The following is a 17,600-nucleotide window of genomic DNA, read 5'->3' on the forward strand; positions in this document are numbered from 1 at the left end:
TGTGTGAAGCAGGGAGAAAGAGGTGTTCTGCACTCTCTTTTCTTTAAAATCTGGAAAATGGAAAAAATATATTTATATTCAAATGAAAATATCCAAAGTTTGAAATAACTAAATATAACACAAAATGCGTATGCTTCTGTAACTGAAGATAACTAATATTTTCACAGAAACAGAACATAATTTTTCTAACTGAATTGGACTAAGCTGCCTGCATGTGAATCCTGTATCCTAAAAATTGCATGCAATAATAATTTTAGTAAGTTCCAATATTTTCAGGATAAATTATATTTGGAATTCAATGCTGCAAGGTCTTGAAAATAAAGTTTGAAATGCCTTCATTTCTCAAGTAACATCTTCTCTTTGTCTGGGAGCTATTGAGACTATAATGTGAACACAAGCAGGATTTTAATGGCTCCATTCAGCCTGAAGAAAGGCATCACAGAGTGCCAATCTAGTGTCTTACAAAGTATTTGTCTGAGTCTAGGTTCAGGCTTTTTAATTCCTATTCATAGAAAAATGCAAAGTTCTTCAAAGTGCAGTTTTTACTGAGCCCTCCTTTGGCAGCGAACATATGCTGCACCATTTTTATTGTTTTGACCATTTGAACAAAGAGAGAATTTCATAAGACGTTTATGTGTTACTGCGTTACATTGGATGTTTATTCGTCTGGTAGCGAATAGGCAAGCAGAAAGGTAACTAGCTGGATTTTAGATCTGCTTTTGAGATCTCTTTACATTTTAGATGCAAGTTGGTTTTAAAATGTGTTTTCCTTGGTTACATGATTTTAAAAATTACGGGGAGAAAAATTAATTTAAAAAGCGCTTTCATTGCAAATTGGTGTGACAATGCCGGCTGAAGTGTTTTGTGGGAGAATCCTGTGGCAAAGTGTGCTTGTCATCAGTACTAAGTGAGATGAAAAGTATGACCACTTGACTTGGAGCATGTGGTTGACCAGTTTGTTTATTTAATGTATTTGATCAGCTTGTCATGATGTGTGAAGCACCTGAATGTTAACAGTGGTAGAGATCAAAACGTGAAGTTTGCAAACTTTCGATTTTCTGGTTAAGACCTCATAGATGGGAATCAGTTATGCCTGCTTGTGTCTTTAACGAAAAGGTGTTTCACTGAGCCATGAACATTTCCTTCAGAATTTGATTGCTAGAGAACTGTACAAAGAGAATCCTGAACCACTTGGTCTGCATCTCCTAATCTAAAAAAGATCATACTGACGGTCTCAGCGCACGTCACCATTTCCAGGGCAAGTTGTGGTGAAAGGATATAAAGCACATCACAGTAATCTACAGGTTGAGAAACTGAGTTCCTCCTCTGACATACGTGTGCCTGTTTCCTAATTAAGTAAATCAGACCCGAGACTTTTCCTTTTCAGGGTCAGAACCATGAACATTACTGTAAGATGAAAAATATGTTCTTTATTTGCAATATCACCGCATTCATCCTTTGATACAATATATCTTGGTTCCTTTACTCCTAGTTCCTTTCCTTTTGATCTTAAAAACCTGCAAAAGAATACATGTCAACTTCTTCTAACTCAGAAGAGCCCTTGGGGTCTCATCATTCTTGGTTGAAATTTTTAGTGATAGTTAAACTGTGCTAGATTCAGTCACATGATGAATTAGAAAAGTGCAATTTGATGATAAAAGTCAGCTTGTTAAAATTTGAAGTACATCATGCAGTGAGGTATCTATCTAGAGTTTGTGTCTCTTTACGTATAAGCATAGCACTACCCTTACAAACAAATCATACCTAATCTTAATTTTTCTAGCTAAAATAGAAGGAATTTCTTTTGTGTTATTTCAACTGATTAAATAACCCCACTCCTTTAAAATGTTCTTACGCTGTCAGTCTTCCTTCTATTACATATAAATTACCATACAAGGTCAATCAAATAGTATAAATAAGCGGGTTTTTTTAAATTTCAGTTTTCTAAACTACAGTCCTGATTAATGTGGGTTAAAATATAATTTTAGAGGTCTTTTTCTCTGAAACCAACCTGCTCAACTGTAATTATGTATTCATGTGGCCTTACAACCTCATCACTGTAGTCTTTGAACATTGCATGGATCTTACTAGTTTTAAAATAATTTTCTGCCACATAGACATGTGACAATCAGTTTTATTTTTTATTGTTTCCTTTTATAACATTTACACTTGTCTGGGAAATAGAAGCTTCTTACAGCAAGTGAAGAAAGTGAGAAATTCTGAGGCTTCAACAAGTTTAAAAGAAGAAGAACAATCCTGGTTACTGTTGAAAATGTTTGCTTTGCTAAGCAAACTTCCTGAGTAAGGTAAGGCAAGGAAATACCTGCTACCTTGTTGATCTAGTCGCTTGATTTATGTTCAGGAGGAGCACTTTTATGAATAGAGTATACAGGATGAGGAAACAAAAAAAAAAAGCATTTTTTATTACAAAGCTAACTCCTAGAGCTTTCAAAACATTTTGTCTATTCCTCTGCAACATACATTAAATGACTATTCCTGTTTTAAAAAGCTAATGACGTAAAGGCTGAATATGAGTAGGCAAGAAAAAGCAAGTCAAGGTGGACAACACTGATGCTAATTGCAAGGCATGAACAAATGTTAGCCACGTTTGTGCTTCCCTTAGCCAGTAACCAAATGGTTAATGCATTGCAGAGCAAGTAAGTTTACAAAAGCAGTTGTATACTGAAGGTGCCACTGGAGGGTCTTGAAAAACATTTGAAGTGATTGTCATCAGAAGAGTGATGTGAGAAGTGGGGGGAAGGTAAAACATAAAGATTGTGATCAGCTGTTTGGGTATGAGTTAATGGAATTCAGTGGTTTTGGGAACTTGGGTTGGTTTTGGTTTTTTTTCTTTGAAGAAGTAGAGAGTGCTGGCCAAATTGTTTTATCTCAATATTAGGGATACAAGGGGAAAAAAGGTCAATCTAGAACTTAGTTGGAGAGAAATGGACAGTTTTTATAGGAACAACTAGATCTGAGGCAAAGGATGATTACAGTTAAATGATTTTATGATACTATAAAGCTTCAGTCAGTTTTACTGATTGCACTTACACTTAGTTTTCTGAGGTTAGTTCTAAGTCAGGGGAAAGAATACGTACACCTGCAGTGAATCTGCTTTCTTAAGTTAGGGAAAGTGTTTACTGTTTTTTAGGCATTAGTCTGGGTCAGATTATGAACCAAAATGTGTTCTAACACCTCTAAGCATGCAGTGGGAGCTGTAAGTGTGTACCTCTTCCCCAAAGAGACAGGGGAATTGTGCTTCATCTGTCAAGAATTAAATTACAATCAAAATATTCTGAAACCATCAGTGAAAAAATTACCTTTGATTCTGTAAAAGAAATAATCTGGTATATACAGTTCATTTTTTAAAAAGCTGTTTTTTCCAAAACAAGAATGGTGACAGTATTTTACAAATTACTTTTGACAGTAAGTGTATTTTATGAATTGTCTCGACATTGTTCTTCTTCTCCTTATGGGCTTATACTGACCTGTCCTATTTCTGCAACGCCCTGCTGTGAAAGCGACAGTACAACAGCAAAGGAAGATGAGGGAAGCGCAAAGAACAACAGGAATCAACCAGACACCCAAAGCTGCAGCTTCCCAAGCAGGTGCTTCATTATCCGAAGTATAATTCCTACCACTGTAGCCTTTGGTTTCATTTAAGTGTTGTTTACTGCTGTTCAGGCGAGGAGGAGTGGGCATGTGGGATGCTTCCTCATCAGACTTGGATAGCAAAGTTGAAGGCACAGTCTTTTTGTCCAAGCTGGTGATTGATTCAGTGCTTACCGAAGCTGTGCTTGTCCTCTTAGGAAACTGATCATCCATTGGAAAAGTTTCTTCCGTGGAATAACTGGTAGTTTCAGGTTTTTTGACCATCAGGTTTGTACTGGATGTATAAGGGTTTGCTGTTAAGCTGTGGCTAGTGGTAGAAGGTGGAGCTTGGAGCAGAAGAGAACTTGATGTGGCGTTATGATGCTGGCATCTTTGCCACTCGGTGGCCTTTGTGCTGCTTTGCCTTTCATATTTATTTGGTGAGGAATGAGTATTTGGTTCTTTAGATGTCAGTTTTTCAAAAATAAGAAGGTCTGGATCAATCCCTATTAAATCATAAACAATGTTAGTTTATGTGACAGAAGCTCATCTGCACATCCACAAAAGGAGCACGTGGAGACAATGGTAGGTCAGGGAGCCCAAATAATACCCATCAACACCTTCTGGTCTGGGGGTGTCACAGCCTAGGATTTTGGGACACCTTATGGGGTGCAAAGGAAGTGAAGGAAGTGCATTTTGGGATTGCACAGGACTTACTATGGAATGCTTAGGGCAGGAACCAAAGGTGAGGAAAGGAAGGGATCTAGGCTACTGGGGAGTAATGGAGTCCTGTCCAGCTCTATGTGTGTGTGACAGTCTGTACCAGCAGCTGGCGGGGTGCTGCGCCCTCAGGGGCTTGTACGTCTGGGCTACAGCAACAAGGGAGACTGGGGGCCGGGCGTAGCTACCGGGAAGACTGAGCATCTAAGCCCAGCTGCTGGGGGGGATTCGCATTGAACATACGTGTAGTTATATACTTTGCCATCCTTATGCAGATTGCCATCCTTATGCACCCAGAGAAAGGACGATGCAGCTCTTGGTGCTGCCTGTGTTCTCGTGTCTCCTTTACGCGTATGTCTGTGTAACCTGTATGGCTGGCTCTGTATCTGTGTGTACTTGTGGTATGTATGTGTGCTCTTTGTGCATGTGCCTAATGGGAATACATTTCCAGCCTTGCTGCTGGTTGGAGCTGGGGACAGGGAGCAGTGGGCAGCCTCGCCTCTCAGTCTCTCAGATCTGGTATGGTATTTTTCTCAAGCATAGTGTCGATTAAGTATCAGAATCCCATGAATCTTGAAAGCAAGGTGTATCTTCAAGGTCCTTTCTCTAATACTGAATGAAAGAAAAGGGGGAAGTATTCTCAGAAGTAGGTGCATTAATGAAAAAGGAAATACCCTTTTCTAGCATTGCATGTTACTTCAGAAGACCCTTTAGCACAGTAAATGACCTAGTATAATTTTAACATTTCCTATAGTTGCTATGGTTTCAGCCTTTATAAATTAAATGCTTGGTTACCTGTTGTGATGTTGTACAGAATGACATTGATTCTAGCCTTTAGTATGCAACTTTCCAGTGCTGGGCAAGACATGTGCAGGCAATTCATATTCTCATTAATAGGTCCATGGTAGAACACTGCCAGATTGCAGGAAACTATAACATAAAAATAAAGTTGAGCTTATCATCATAACGAACATTGCATTGTGCATGTTATTACATTATTTAACATCAGAAGATCATTAATACTGGGGAGCTCCATACTACTTTAAATCTGTGGTTCTCTAATTACCATGCAAACTAATTAACCACCTAGTCAGTAAAGTGGAACTGCTTATAACTGTATTCTTCTTTTAAGAAGAAGGAATAGATTAGCCATCTGAATTCGAAGTGTGCTTCTGATAAAAAAATAAAATCATATGCTTTAGACTGTAAGACTGTAGTCTTCCTAACAGTTGCCTTCCTTCACATCTCAGCTGCGGTGAGTGGACCACTTCTAAAAGCAAAGTGATCAAGGAAGACAACTTTGAGATGTTTGCTCGTGTGTAATATACCTGTCTACTTAAAACTGGACTGCAACCTGTCATTTCACCCAGATTATTAAAAAAACATCCTGAACTGCAATAAGTAAGTGACATCCTGCCCTGCTGCCAGTTCCTGGTTGTTTTTCTTGTTTGCCTTTGGGCTATTGAATTTCTGTGAATAGAGTAGTTCAGACAATTCTTTATTTATGTTTGGAGTTTCAGTTCTGTCTTCCCACATTGGAAATCAGGGCTGAAGTAATAATGAAAAAACGCCTGGACAACTGGTCACTGAAACCCGATTTTCAACAGTATATAGATGCCCGAATAGTAGTGGGTTAAGATTTAGATTGAAAATATATGTTACAATACTTATGGTTAGAGTCACACTAAGATTCTTCTTTCAGAGTCTCACAGGACATCAAAATCTCAAGTCAAAATAGCAAGTCAAAAGTTAATGTTATTTTATATCAATGTGTTTGGAGCAGAATTAATGCTAGGTTTTGTTTCAATTGTATGAAGTTTTGGGGGGGTTATTTTATTTTACCCGCCTTGAATGTAACCTGCATACCTGAACTAGTAACCTGAATGGCTACCTGCAATTAAAAAAAGTATTGGCAGGGCAGGGGGCACATTCAATAGCAGAAAATACTGTAAATTATTAAAACAGCTAAGGAGAACTTTTCTGATATTGATTCTGACTCTCAAGCTTTGCACTTCAGAAAATTTTAGCATACCTTCTGACTCTAAATTGGACAATCTGTGTCTGAAATAAGCTTTTTGAGATAAGATCTGTATTTGTTAATGTAACTGTCTAGAACATGTGAATTAGTAGGGCTGAAGAGCTGCTGTAGAGTTGTCATTTTTGTTTCTCTTTAAATATTGGAAAAGCATTCTAGTTACAGTGTATTAATGTAACACCTTTACAATAAAGCTTTCTTTTACATAAATTGTTAGGAAGCTACCTAGCTTTATAAATGTATTCTATTTACTTAGGTATTTATTCCAAACATTTTTCTCACATTTATAAGTAATGAAAATTTATAAGTAATGAAAACCATTTGTAATACTTTTTCAATGAACAACAGAAAAAGTCATGCAGCTCTTTCCATTTTATGTGTAACTAAAAAATAAAAAAAATCTCTAACCTATCTAAAAAAAGACATAAATCCTTAACCTATCTATAAATGAGAAAAGGAAGAAAATACATGAAACCTGTGCTTACTATCTTTTCTGTGTTATTTGTATTTTTTCATCTGGTAGCCTCAACACTGCATCATAGATTTAACACAGAAAAAACACACCTTGAAAATGTTTTTTTTCCACCATAATGAACTCATCTGCCCTAAAAGAGAAGTATTATTTTCAAAAGATGTATGTGATTAATAAAATAAAAATTTGCAATGAAAATGCACTTGGTCTGAACAATACAAATTCAGCAGCTCTATGAAAGAAAAAATGGCAGAAGTGCTGCTACAGAATTTGTATTGTCTTGTCTTTTTTAGCTACCTACACAAAGATCAAGGTTGTCTGCCCAGCTGAAACAAAACCAGTAATATTTCCAAGTAAAACTGGGATCCTAAACTCTAATGATAGCAAGGTAAAGATACAATTTGTCATGAAAGCGAAATCAACGATGATAATTAGTGTTTTTTCTTTCACTGATATAATTTCCATGTCCTATATCTACCTCTAGTTAGGCTTCACCAGTTTCCAGTTCTGTGCCATAGGAACTTGAGTTTAGAGTAGATATTTATGAAAGTAAGACTGGTACAGAGAAGGTTATGATTATCAGAACGATAGAAGATCGTAACTTGTGAAAGACAGAATCATAACCTTACAGGGATTATGCAAAGCCCTGCCCTATATATCACTTGGTTTACATTTTTCTTTAAAAGATTAGAAACATTATGCAGTGTTAGAGAAGCGTATTTAGCCAGTACATAACTATTTTGATATACTGCATGAGGACTAAAAACATTTCTACAGGCAACGTATAAAAAACATTGGCTTCTACAGCTAAAGGAATTTAAAATCCAATGACTATTTTAAAGAAGATAATTCTGAAGATAGAAATAGTTCTAGGCATCGGTTAACATTTTGCATCACTTCTAGCATAAGTTAACAGTTTAAAAGACAAAGCCCTTCGAATATTTCAATGAAACATCCATGTAGTACTTGCTTTTCTGTGATATCTTTTGTTCAAGGATTCTTAAACTCTCTGCAAACACTGACAATGTGGTATTATTGAAGTCATTGTTTGAAAAATCACAATTTTCAGATATTTGCTCATGTTGATGATTTTTCTTCCAACAGAAAACCATTCTTCACTTGCATCACGTGTTGTAGCAGTGTGTACCCTTGCCTTCAGACCCAGGTATACGATGTTCTGGATTTTATCGAAGAATGGATGTTTTGTGCTAATAGTGTATTTTATGTTTGTTTTTTAGTGTGATACATGAAAACTATGCAGGTTTCTGATATAGACACTATCCTATTTAAGAATATATAAAATCCCTAGAAATACATGTATTTGTTTGAAGGGAGGAGTGAAATCTTTGAAACCTTTCCAATCTTCCAATTTTGTGCAAAGTTTAGTTGTCATTAGAGACTCTGGTTTTTAGCATGAAAATATTAAATAGTAGGAAAAAGCTCATCTGAAGAACTTGGCTTCTGTGGATATATTCTCTTTGGGATCTGTGATGGATTTTATTGCATAAAATTGATTAAGAAAAATAAGTAACAAACCTAGTTGTTGGTAAGGGAGGATAGTTCTTTGGTCACGAAGAATCCTTTAAAAGCATTCTATGATGTATTTTGCATTGGTTTGAGGAGATACAAGCAACATATTTTATTGCTTGCTTTTAAATTATTTCAAAATTTTCTTTTTGTCTTGTAAGATTAGCTTTCGGTAACTGTGCTGTTACTGCGAATCCAGCAAATCAACTTATCAACACTTCTTGAAATCTTAATTAGGATATTCATTAGCAATAGTATTTGTTAGTGACTACATCTGTCTCTTTGGGATTATATGGAAACCACAAGCTAATTTAAAGGGTATCTTTGAAATGCCATCTGATGACTCTGTATTTTATGTTTAAGAAAGAAGTTGGCTCCTACTAGGAATGCTGCTGGCTGCTACGTTAGTTGTCTCAGTGTCAGGTTGTCAAGGTCATATTTTTGCTCATAATTCAAAATTTCATCAGAATTTATTTTGACTGTTTTTAGTAACTGGTAGCTCACTTTCATCCTCCATACCCAAAACCCTTTCACGTCCTCTGAGTTTTGCGGTCAAATTTAGGCACCACAGATACACACTTCATGTAGTCTTGGGCTTAAGACAAGCAATGATTTTTCTTATTTTTATTCCAAATCTGATTTTACAAAGGCTGGGGAAAAGGTGTTGCCAGCTGAATAACTGCTATTTATTACTATAACTTTATTGCTCACATTAATGTTATACCTTGGTTGTACCAGAAACATGGTGTAAGCACAGAACAAGAGAGGGCTCTCTCCAAGAAAATTAATATTCTTCTATCTGTGAGAAGGCTAAATTCTGTGTTCCCTCCCCTTTTCCCCTCACCATCTCCTAGTCTAGTACTGTAGTCCATGAAGAGGAGTCCTGTTGAAATCAGTGTCACTGATTTTTCTCCGTGGGACTAGATAGTGATGGATACCGAAGAGTTAATTGTTTTAATGTTAGAATTGCCTACAAACTTGATGGCAGAGATCTAAATTTTCAAAGCAGACCCTAAGATTTTCATGTGTTTCTAGTGTAGTCTTCTAAAAAATTCGGATTATCAAGTTCCTTTCTATGGGACTGAAGATGGGGGAACAGTTACAACGTGCCTCTGCTTTCCTGCCTCAAAATATGCATATATCCCAGGTTTTTGCATTATTTCTTCTGCAAATAAAGGAATGTTTATTTTAAAATTACCCAAAATGTTTTTCCTCATACGTCATGATGCAAATTTTACTGTATGCCACAATCTTGATAGTAAACACTCACCATTCCTCAGAAGGCAGCAGGTTCTGCTGCACTGTTGAGGTGAGACTTCGGCATAAATCTTCAGCACCTGGGCTCCCCTCTTCTGCGATTCCTGCAGGTCAACCAGAAGACCTGGGAAGCGTCGGATCCAGCAGTTCTTGTAAAAGGTAGTGGGTGAGCAGAGAGAGTCTGACTCCACAGCCAAACCCAGGACCAACAGCACTTCTGCTATTGCCACCGGCAGAACCATCTCGTCAATGTAACGATGAAAGTCAGCACTTCCTGAGTGCTTAGTCAGTACGCTTTCTCCTCCACGGATGCACTAAACTTTGGACCAGCATTTTAAGAGACAATTTCTTGAGTGGTGAGGATACTACCAATTCTGCCAGGGACATGAGCCAGAGGATGTTTTTTCCAAACAATTCCCATGGTGCTGTTTGGGCAGCTGCTGGAAGGGAGCAGCCATTTTATGAGCTACATACGGTTATAATAGTTACTATTGTTGTTCTCTAACTCAATATTTGGAGACGGCTTTTGAGAGGCAGCAGGCACGGGTTGCTTTTAGTCGTTCAGAGAACTTGTTTCTGTGGTCCCAAGTTTGTGTTTCATGTCCTTCTGAGACCAAACTAGGCAGACAGCCTTAATATGTGATGAATAATGGTAATCTCAGCATATTGTTTCGCCTCCACCCTGAAAGTATGCGGTACAGTCACTTGAGAGCAGGTAGGTCTGCCACTTTGTTCAGGCACACTATTACACTCAACACAGAAGAAACAGCTCAGTTTAGTTTCGTAACACTTTTTGAATTATCTGGTGTCTGAAAATATAGTTTCCTTCTTTACTTGCAAACTGAACTATCTAATTCTGTCTACCAGCCAGAGGTGGAAATGTGTTCCTATTCCCTACTCTGTCTTAGTTGCAAAAATAATATGATTTTATTTGCGAAGATCTAGTAATAGATGAATATGACTGGAGAAAGCTGTGATGTACATTCATCTCCGGACTAGGTAATCAAAGCCCTGCCCCTAATCTTCCGTAAATTTAAGGATATTGAACAGTCTGTATGGGTCCTTCTGCTTATGGTGAAGCTCAGAGAAGGCCTGTGAGAGTGCAAGAAAGAAAATATAGTTGGTGCATAGGGAGGCAATTTTTCAAGCACCTGGTCTGAAACCTGAAACTCCCAAGTGTTTTCCTTCTTAAAAGGACCCAGTGTGATCCCTGATTCCCACTTCTGTATGCCTTTAATACAGAAAAGGCTTTAAAATATTACAGTACATGAGTACATTTAAATGTAGTGGACTCTGCAGTGAGGTTGAGAGAATTTGGTAGAAATACAGTTGTGTGCAATAAAAATTGTGTGTTGAATATATAAAAATATTTTAGATGGCATTCTTTTCCTTAAGATTAGAATCAAGGAGTTTCCCCAGTCCTACATGAAGTATAGATCAGTGACATGGGGAGAGGAGGAAGCCTAAAACTCATTTTAATTCTTTAGTCATTATAGCTGATGTTTATTTTGCAAAACAAGGCTCCCAGTTTGGAAGTGAGATGACATGCATATAATTTTGTTCCTTACAGAGCTCCTTAGAAGGTAATGGAGCTCAGAGCAGGTTAACTGCTGTTGATCCAACTGCAAGACCAAGCCATTCATTTATTCAGTGGAAATACTGGCTGTAATTAGGATAAAATTGTAAGAAAGAGCAAAAGTGGGCCTCTGTCCTGAAAACCAGCTCTTGATCCTTGTGTTGTTTTATATAGTTTTGGTAGTTTGCTGTGCTTTATTTTTATTTCCATCTCTGTGTGAAACCCACTACTTAAAACTTTAAACATGTTTCAATACAACTGTTAGTTTGCAGTCAGTGAACTGCTTATCTACCATTGCTATAGGTGCTATTGAAAGTGTATTTTTCTAAAATTTTTGTTTCAGGCATCACTTGGTATGGGACACATTTAGAATTTTCAGATATGCCTGTATTTTGGCATTAGCTCCAGCATTTAGTATGAATTTTGGATCTGTTTTGTTCTGTAAGACATGCATGCAAAAATGTTGATTCCTGATTGCTTTCCTTACTCCTACTCTTCCCATATCGCCAAGAAGAGAAATCTAGAAGATTCTGAATAACTTGGGGAAGCATGGAATGAGAAGATTAAATGGATACAAAACAAGTATTTATATTGGATAAAGCTGAATATGTCTTTCGTCCATTGAAATAAATAGGATTATTTGCATGAACAAAAAATTAGATATAATAGGTAGCTTTAATAGTATATGCATTTGTAGTTGCATAAAGATTACACTGTCTCGGCTCCTCTATTTTTATACTTTTGATGCATTGCAAAATGTATGTGTAAATAGCAAATATGTTTACTTCTTCCTTTGCAGGAGAAAAAAATATAATAAAGGACTAGTCCTGTGACCTCCTTCAGTTACATGGACCTGAAATACCATACAATTTTTTTGTATTTTTGTCGGGCTCTGTCAAGACAATAAGATAAAGTGTGAGACTGGGTGCAAACACATCTGAGCATCTTAAACGTCTTAAACGCAGACCATTCAGTAAGTTTTACTCTGCTTTGAATATAGTAACAAATTCTTAACTTCCATTGAGGCAGTCACCAAACTCAGTGAATACTCACTGTGCGTAATGTTTAATTATGTATTTGCAAAATTGGGCTTGGGTAACAAGTCACATTTTGTACGGATCTATATGTTTTCAATGTGTATTTTAAATCTCTTTTTTGTTTGCCACTGTTTGTCAATAGACATGTTGCCAGTCTGTCTCAGCACCTTCATGTTTTTATTCTGTTCTGCTGCTGTGTGCTTCAACCAAGCAGCCGTTTTTCCTTTTCGTTACTTGTCATTCTTTCTCCCTGCTCTGTTTCTAAATAAATTATAAAAGCAGGAATAGCTGCAGGGAAACTTTTTATTTAATGAAATATAAAGAGATTGAAATAAATAAATGGCTGCTTTAGGCAATTTCCTTTAAAAACTGAAAACTTCTGTCTCTTAAATTTCAGTCTTCTGCCAGCTTCCTCATAATTTCACTTTGACCTTTCTATGGGAAATGCATATATATAATTTAATGCTGAAGTTTTAAATCACAAAACATTTTGCAAGAAGGAAGTACCCGAGTCTTACCTGCAAACCAGTGACCGACTGTTCCATGTGCTCTGCAAGGAGGGATCAAGAGACTTTTACTGTTAGTAAGGAGTCTCTGACCAGTATCAGACCAGCACTTCATGTCATTTAGTAATTCTTTTCATTGGTCTTCTCAGATTTCTTCCTGGAAAAAAAAAAGGTACTTGCCTGTTTACAGTGAGAACACGGATGTCTTTGCAGACCTTTCAGTAAAAAAGATATAAACGTACCTGCCACAAAGGAAGAGAATGATCTTTTTAATGATTCCTGTTATAAACAGAAACAGTACCTGAAGTTTTCCACCTGGGCTGTCAGTGATAATGGCACAATCCAAGAGTTTCCTAGCACAACGGATTCATCACCAGGCATTAACTCTTTTTTTGCCAAATATAAAGAAAAGCAGACACCTTCTCCATATAAAGTAACGGATATATATTGATATTTGGAACTACATTTAGCTTATACGGAGTACAAAGTTCTAGTACTCAGAATATGTAAAAACCAGAAAGAAGATCTATATAGTACAGGAAAGCAGTCGCGAAAAGGACTAAAAATGCCATGGCTGTGATTCTGTAGTCAGATCAGCCTGTCTAAAGCTACACTGCACATTGGCTTTGTTCATGGGTCATCTGGTGTCTACTGTGTTATTGTCCCGTGCTTCTCTGCTGAATATCTTGAAGTCCCCTCCCTGTGCTGCGTGGGGAGGACAGTCGATGTCCTGGGTCAGGCTGAAGGTCAGGCATTTATGCTGTTTGAACAGCTATGGGAGACAGTGGTGTTAGTTGCGATGTCCCAGCCAAGGCTAGTACCCATCTTTGATAGGTTCTCCCTTCTCCTGCTCTGTCAGTGGTGGTTAAGCCAGTATGATCAGAGGGAAGGACACATCCCTCATCTAAATACAGGCTAGGCAAAAGGGGACAGTTGGGCCTCCTGTCTGTGTTTTCCTTTTCCCAAGTAGATTATAGAAGAGAAGGGAGAGATACTGCCATGAAGCCCAGATGTGGCAATGCACCACTCCTTGATGCTGCCGTGATGATGCAGGAGCACGCAGGGAATGATTGCTGCTAGCACAGACCCAGCCTGTCTCAGGCGTGAGAAGAGACCAGTGCTAACTGTGTAAAGTACTTCTCTGCTACACTTAAAGTCAAACATGTTAGCTTAAATCATCTGTGTTTTAGATTATCTCTGACAGAGGAGTTCAAAGATGACAACTACCAGCTAAGGAGAAGCCGCCTGCAGTTTCCCATGTGAGTTATGAACCTGCCTATGTCCTCCTTGCAACATCAGTAAGTTTATTTAATCAAATGTTCAGCATAATCCCATGCAACGTCAGCTCTAATAACCTCTGCTGAAGACAGTGGAGCTCTGTGCCTGTGTTGCGTTCCATGTGAATAAATTGAATTGCAGGCCTGCGTTGAAGTCGTCCTTATCTCGTTTTTCTTAGATATGTACATGTCTTTTCCCTTTATTACAGCAGTGTTAAGGTCAAAATTTTACCTAAGTTAAGTATTTTGGTAATGCCAGAATATGTCACTGTAACTCTATTATAGTTTAGAAGTTACAAAGTACTAATGTAATGAATCATGAAATAATGAAATGTAAGTACTTTGGAACAAATATCAAAGCAAATCCTTTTGACATTACTGAAATACTGTGCTCGCTTTCTCCTTTAAAATTTCCTTGAAATCAAAACATTCTTGCAAAATGTCTTAAGTCCAACAGAACAGCATTTTTTGAGAGAACCATTTTGTCAAAAACAGCTATTAGTGGTCAGATTTTGGTTTGGAGCAATATATCAGGTTTTTAATGAATCTGACCTTCTCTGAGGTTTGGGACAGTTAGGTCCAAGATTCTGGTTTCAGCCCCATCCCAGCAACATGGTTAAAGGAGGTGAAATATTACAGTTTCTGTTCCTGGGACTTTGTGCAAACCATTTTTTAAACCCTTGTTTCAAAGGGGCTGCCAGGCCCTGAGATTCTCTCGGAGCTTGGCTTCAAACTATTTCTGGTAAAACCTCTGCACAAAGGCTGGAATCTGTGTGTTCAAACAAAGAGCAACAGAAGTCTCAACCAGATTAGATTTATACAAATATAAATCTACTGGCATACATATAAACTTGAGCCAAGGTTTATGACAAAAGGCACAATGTTTAGCAAACACTTGAATGAATGAATGCTGATTTACGACAGAACTTGAAACTAGGCAAAAGGGATGGAGTTTCAATATTGTGATGAATTTTATACAGCTGGATACTTAGTGAAAGTCTTCCATGTGGGTTACCATTCATCTTACCTAGTTATTATGTACTAAAATTCAGCTCTGCCTGTCTGTACCAGGATTTAAAAATATGTGCTGTTTTAAAAGCACCCAATATACTCTCATCTAGACAGAGCTACGCATGAAAATTCTGTCTGGGGATGTACAATGCATTTGTGCAGAAGGAAGTTAAGCAGCAGGCAGAGCACTCCAGCAGCCTGACCCCCATTCAGGTTTTGTCACTTATTTCACCTGAGAGAATTTCAAGAGAATTCCTTACTGGATCTTTGGTGTAAAAAACTTAACGGATGAACGCCATTGTAACAATTTACACGCTCATGCCTCCATTCTGCTGTCTGGTGACCGAACTCTTCTCATGATCCACAGAGAATGCCCACTAGCAATATACATTTGTTTCAAGGAATAAATATTAAATAGTACATCAAAAGCAGAAAAACCAAACAGAAAATAATAGGGAATAAAGTCTAAACAAGTGCTATTTGAAATAGGAGTGCTTTTTCTTTTTTAATAACATTGGGTAAGAAGTGCTTTGTTTGACTGCGAATCTGAAAAAAAGAAATTACCTTTATTTAGCAGCTCATCCTTCACAAATGATAGAGATTTCAGTTGAAATAAAATTATGCTCCAGTCAGTTCCTCTCAGAAATGCCAAGATCCTTTAGAACACTGATATTTTTAATGCTGAAATACTGCAGGATATTTCCTATGTTCCACAGTTGCTTACTTTGTATCCTGTGACAAGGAAAATACTAAACAATGGCAGCAGTTGGTGAATCGTTTCCAAAAGACTAATTCCTCTCTTGAGTAATTCCACTATTACTCAATACACAGTTCCCTGGCAGTACCATACAATTCCCTGGCGTCTCAGAGGGAAGAATGTGGCACTTTATATTTTATGTTAGATAGCATGTATATTTTAAATATCCCCTGATTGGGTTCCAGTTCACATTTTAGACTAATAAGGCTGAAAGGAATTCAATTTTTCCTTTGTTTTTTGCCCTCTATGTGGTCCTTTCCTTAGAGCAATCAGGTTGGCGTTACTTTCTGGTTCTCCTGTATTATCCAGCGTCTCTCTGTTGAATCAAGAGAAGTTTTGCCTAAAACAGACACAAAACCACTGCAGTCTTCCTTTAGGCACTGTACAGGTGCTTAAGGGTTTGGTTCTGCTCTGCTGCAGATTTTTTGTGTGATCTTGGGTTAGACCCACAAAGAAATTCAGGCTGTATTTCATGCATATGTAAACCAGGTTTCCTGCCAAGAAAAGCATTTGCCCTTCTGATTCCCAGTCACTGGTACTTCTGTTACCCACCTTTCCTGCGTCGTCTGACCTTACCAGAGTGGAGACCCATCCAGCTTACCACACAAAACCATTGAGTGGTTCACGGAGGAAAAACAAGTGGCCATGGTTTTCTAAGTAAACCTGAGCAGTCTCACACCGGCCCTATGCACGTCCCTTGCCAGTTCGGAAGTGTGAGCCGAGTTCCATGCAAAACAGAGAGAGTGCTACTTCTGTCCAGTTATCTCTGTCTTTGCTTTTCTTGTCTTTGTAGCTGTAGGTCCTCCTGACTTTCTGTGTCCCTTGCTTTTGTTGAGCTAGAAAAGCCAGAGGGCTATAGAAATGCGTGGCCAGGCAGAGAAAGAGTCAGAAGCTTAGGTTTTCTGTATCATGGTTGAATAGTCTATTACAATATAGCTGCTGTATAAAAGAGCTTCTTCCATTTCCAAGTCTTTCTGAAAGAAAAGAGTGATCTCTCTTCAGCCTTGGAAATAATTCAGGCGTTAACTACAAGAAAATAGTTCAGGCACCAAGCACAGGAAAAAAGTGTCTAGACTGTGTATCCCAAGCAGAAACAGCCATCTCAACTCTAGAGAGACTTTATTGACACTCTCCGATGCCTTCCTGCTCCATTTGTTGGCACTTGAGAATCCTTTTCCTCAAGATAAATTTGTCTCTCAGACACTGTAGAAAGAGACCTGAAGTATCTAAAGCAGGCTTGAAGATTTTGCTCTAGAAGCAAAACTCTAAAAGCTAGGTATTGAAAAGCTGAGCACAGGTACCCTTGTCTGCCTCTCTGTAAATGTCTTGGTCTTCAGGGTACGTTCTTTTATCATGCAGTCATTTAATACCTGCCATGATGCAAACTTGGTTTTGTGTTATTTCATGCTTAAGCATCTTCTTAAAGAGTGATAGATGGTCCTTCTTATTTGTTTCAAAGATCAGAAAAGATCAGAATCATAAAATCATAGAATACCAGGTTGGAAGGGACCTCAAGAATCATCTGGTCCAACCTTTCTTGGCAAAAGCACAGTCTAGACAAGACGGCCCAGCACCCTGTCCAGATGAATCTTAAAAGTGTCCAGTGTTAGTCTTTTATGGCTCTTAACTACAGATTTTGACTTTGTAGCTCTAGGGTTCCATTCTTTAACTCTAGAAAATACGTTTCTTACTCTCTTAAGATCAAGCAAGATGATTTCTAGTGAAACAGCAAGGCCTTTTCTTTTATTCCAGAATAATAATATGTATTATCGATCTTAGCATAAAACAGTATAGCTGTGGGCTGTGAGACAGATTATTCTCTGTACAAATATGG

At 37.8% G+C, this 17,600-nt stretch overlaps 2 protein-coding genes across 8 annotated transcripts in view; one reads left to right on the plus strand and one right to left on the minus strand.

Annotated features, from left to right (window-relative positions):
- Window positions 1-7,984, plus strand: part of MRPS35 (mitochondrial ribosomal protein S35) — a 39,186-nt gene extending 31,202 nt beyond the window's left edge. For 2 of the 7 annotated variants that reach the window (XM_054198747.1, XM_054198765.1), the window contains exons 9-12: window positions 2,185-2,306; window positions 3,522-3,608; window positions 5,562-5,712; window positions 7,923-7,984. The gene's annotated coding sequence lies outside the window, so the exon portion shown is untranslated. Of the gene's footprint in view, window positions 1-2,184; window positions 3,609-5,561; window positions 5,713-7,111 lie in introns of all 7 variants that reach the window. The other 5 variants (XM_054198715.1, XM_054198738.1, XM_054198731.1 and 2 more) reach the window with 4 other exon arrangements.
- Window positions 3,415-9,844, minus strand: MANSC4 (MANSC domain containing 4). Its single transcript, XM_054195923.1, has 3 exons — window positions 9,616-9,844; window positions 5,107-5,241; window positions 3,415-4,097 (listed from the first exon to the last, which is right to left on the minus strand). Exons 1-3 carry the CDS (start codon window positions 9,842-9,844, stop codon window positions 3,415-3,417), a joined length of 1,047 nt encoding a protein of 348 aa, XP_054051898.1.
- Between the last annotated feature and the right edge of the window lie 7,756 nt (window positions 9,845-17,600).

The sequence above is a fragment of the Rissa tridactyla genome, chromosome 1, assembly GCF_028500815.1.
Source record: "Rissa tridactyla isolate bRisTri1 chromosome 1, bRisTri1.patW.cur.20221130, whole genome shotgun sequence".
Lineage (NCBI taxonomy): Eukaryota > Metazoa > Chordata > Aves > Charadriiformes > Laridae > Rissa > Rissa tridactyla.

Bases quoted from the DNA above. Each gene is read 5' to 3' on its own strand.
- MANSC4 (XM_054195923.1), bottom strand. From the start codon at position 9,844: ATGGTTCTGCCGGTGGCAATAGCAGAAGTGCTGTTGGTCCTGGGTTTG. The intron at 5,242-9,615 runs GTGAGTGTTTAC...TTTATGTTATAG, and splicing joins CTGCTGCCTTCTGAGGAATG to TTTCCTGCAATCTGGCAGTG. The intron at 4,098-5,106 runs GTAACCAAGCAT...ATGATTTAATAG, and splicing joins TCTGTACAACATCACAACAG to GGATTGATCCAGACCTTCTT.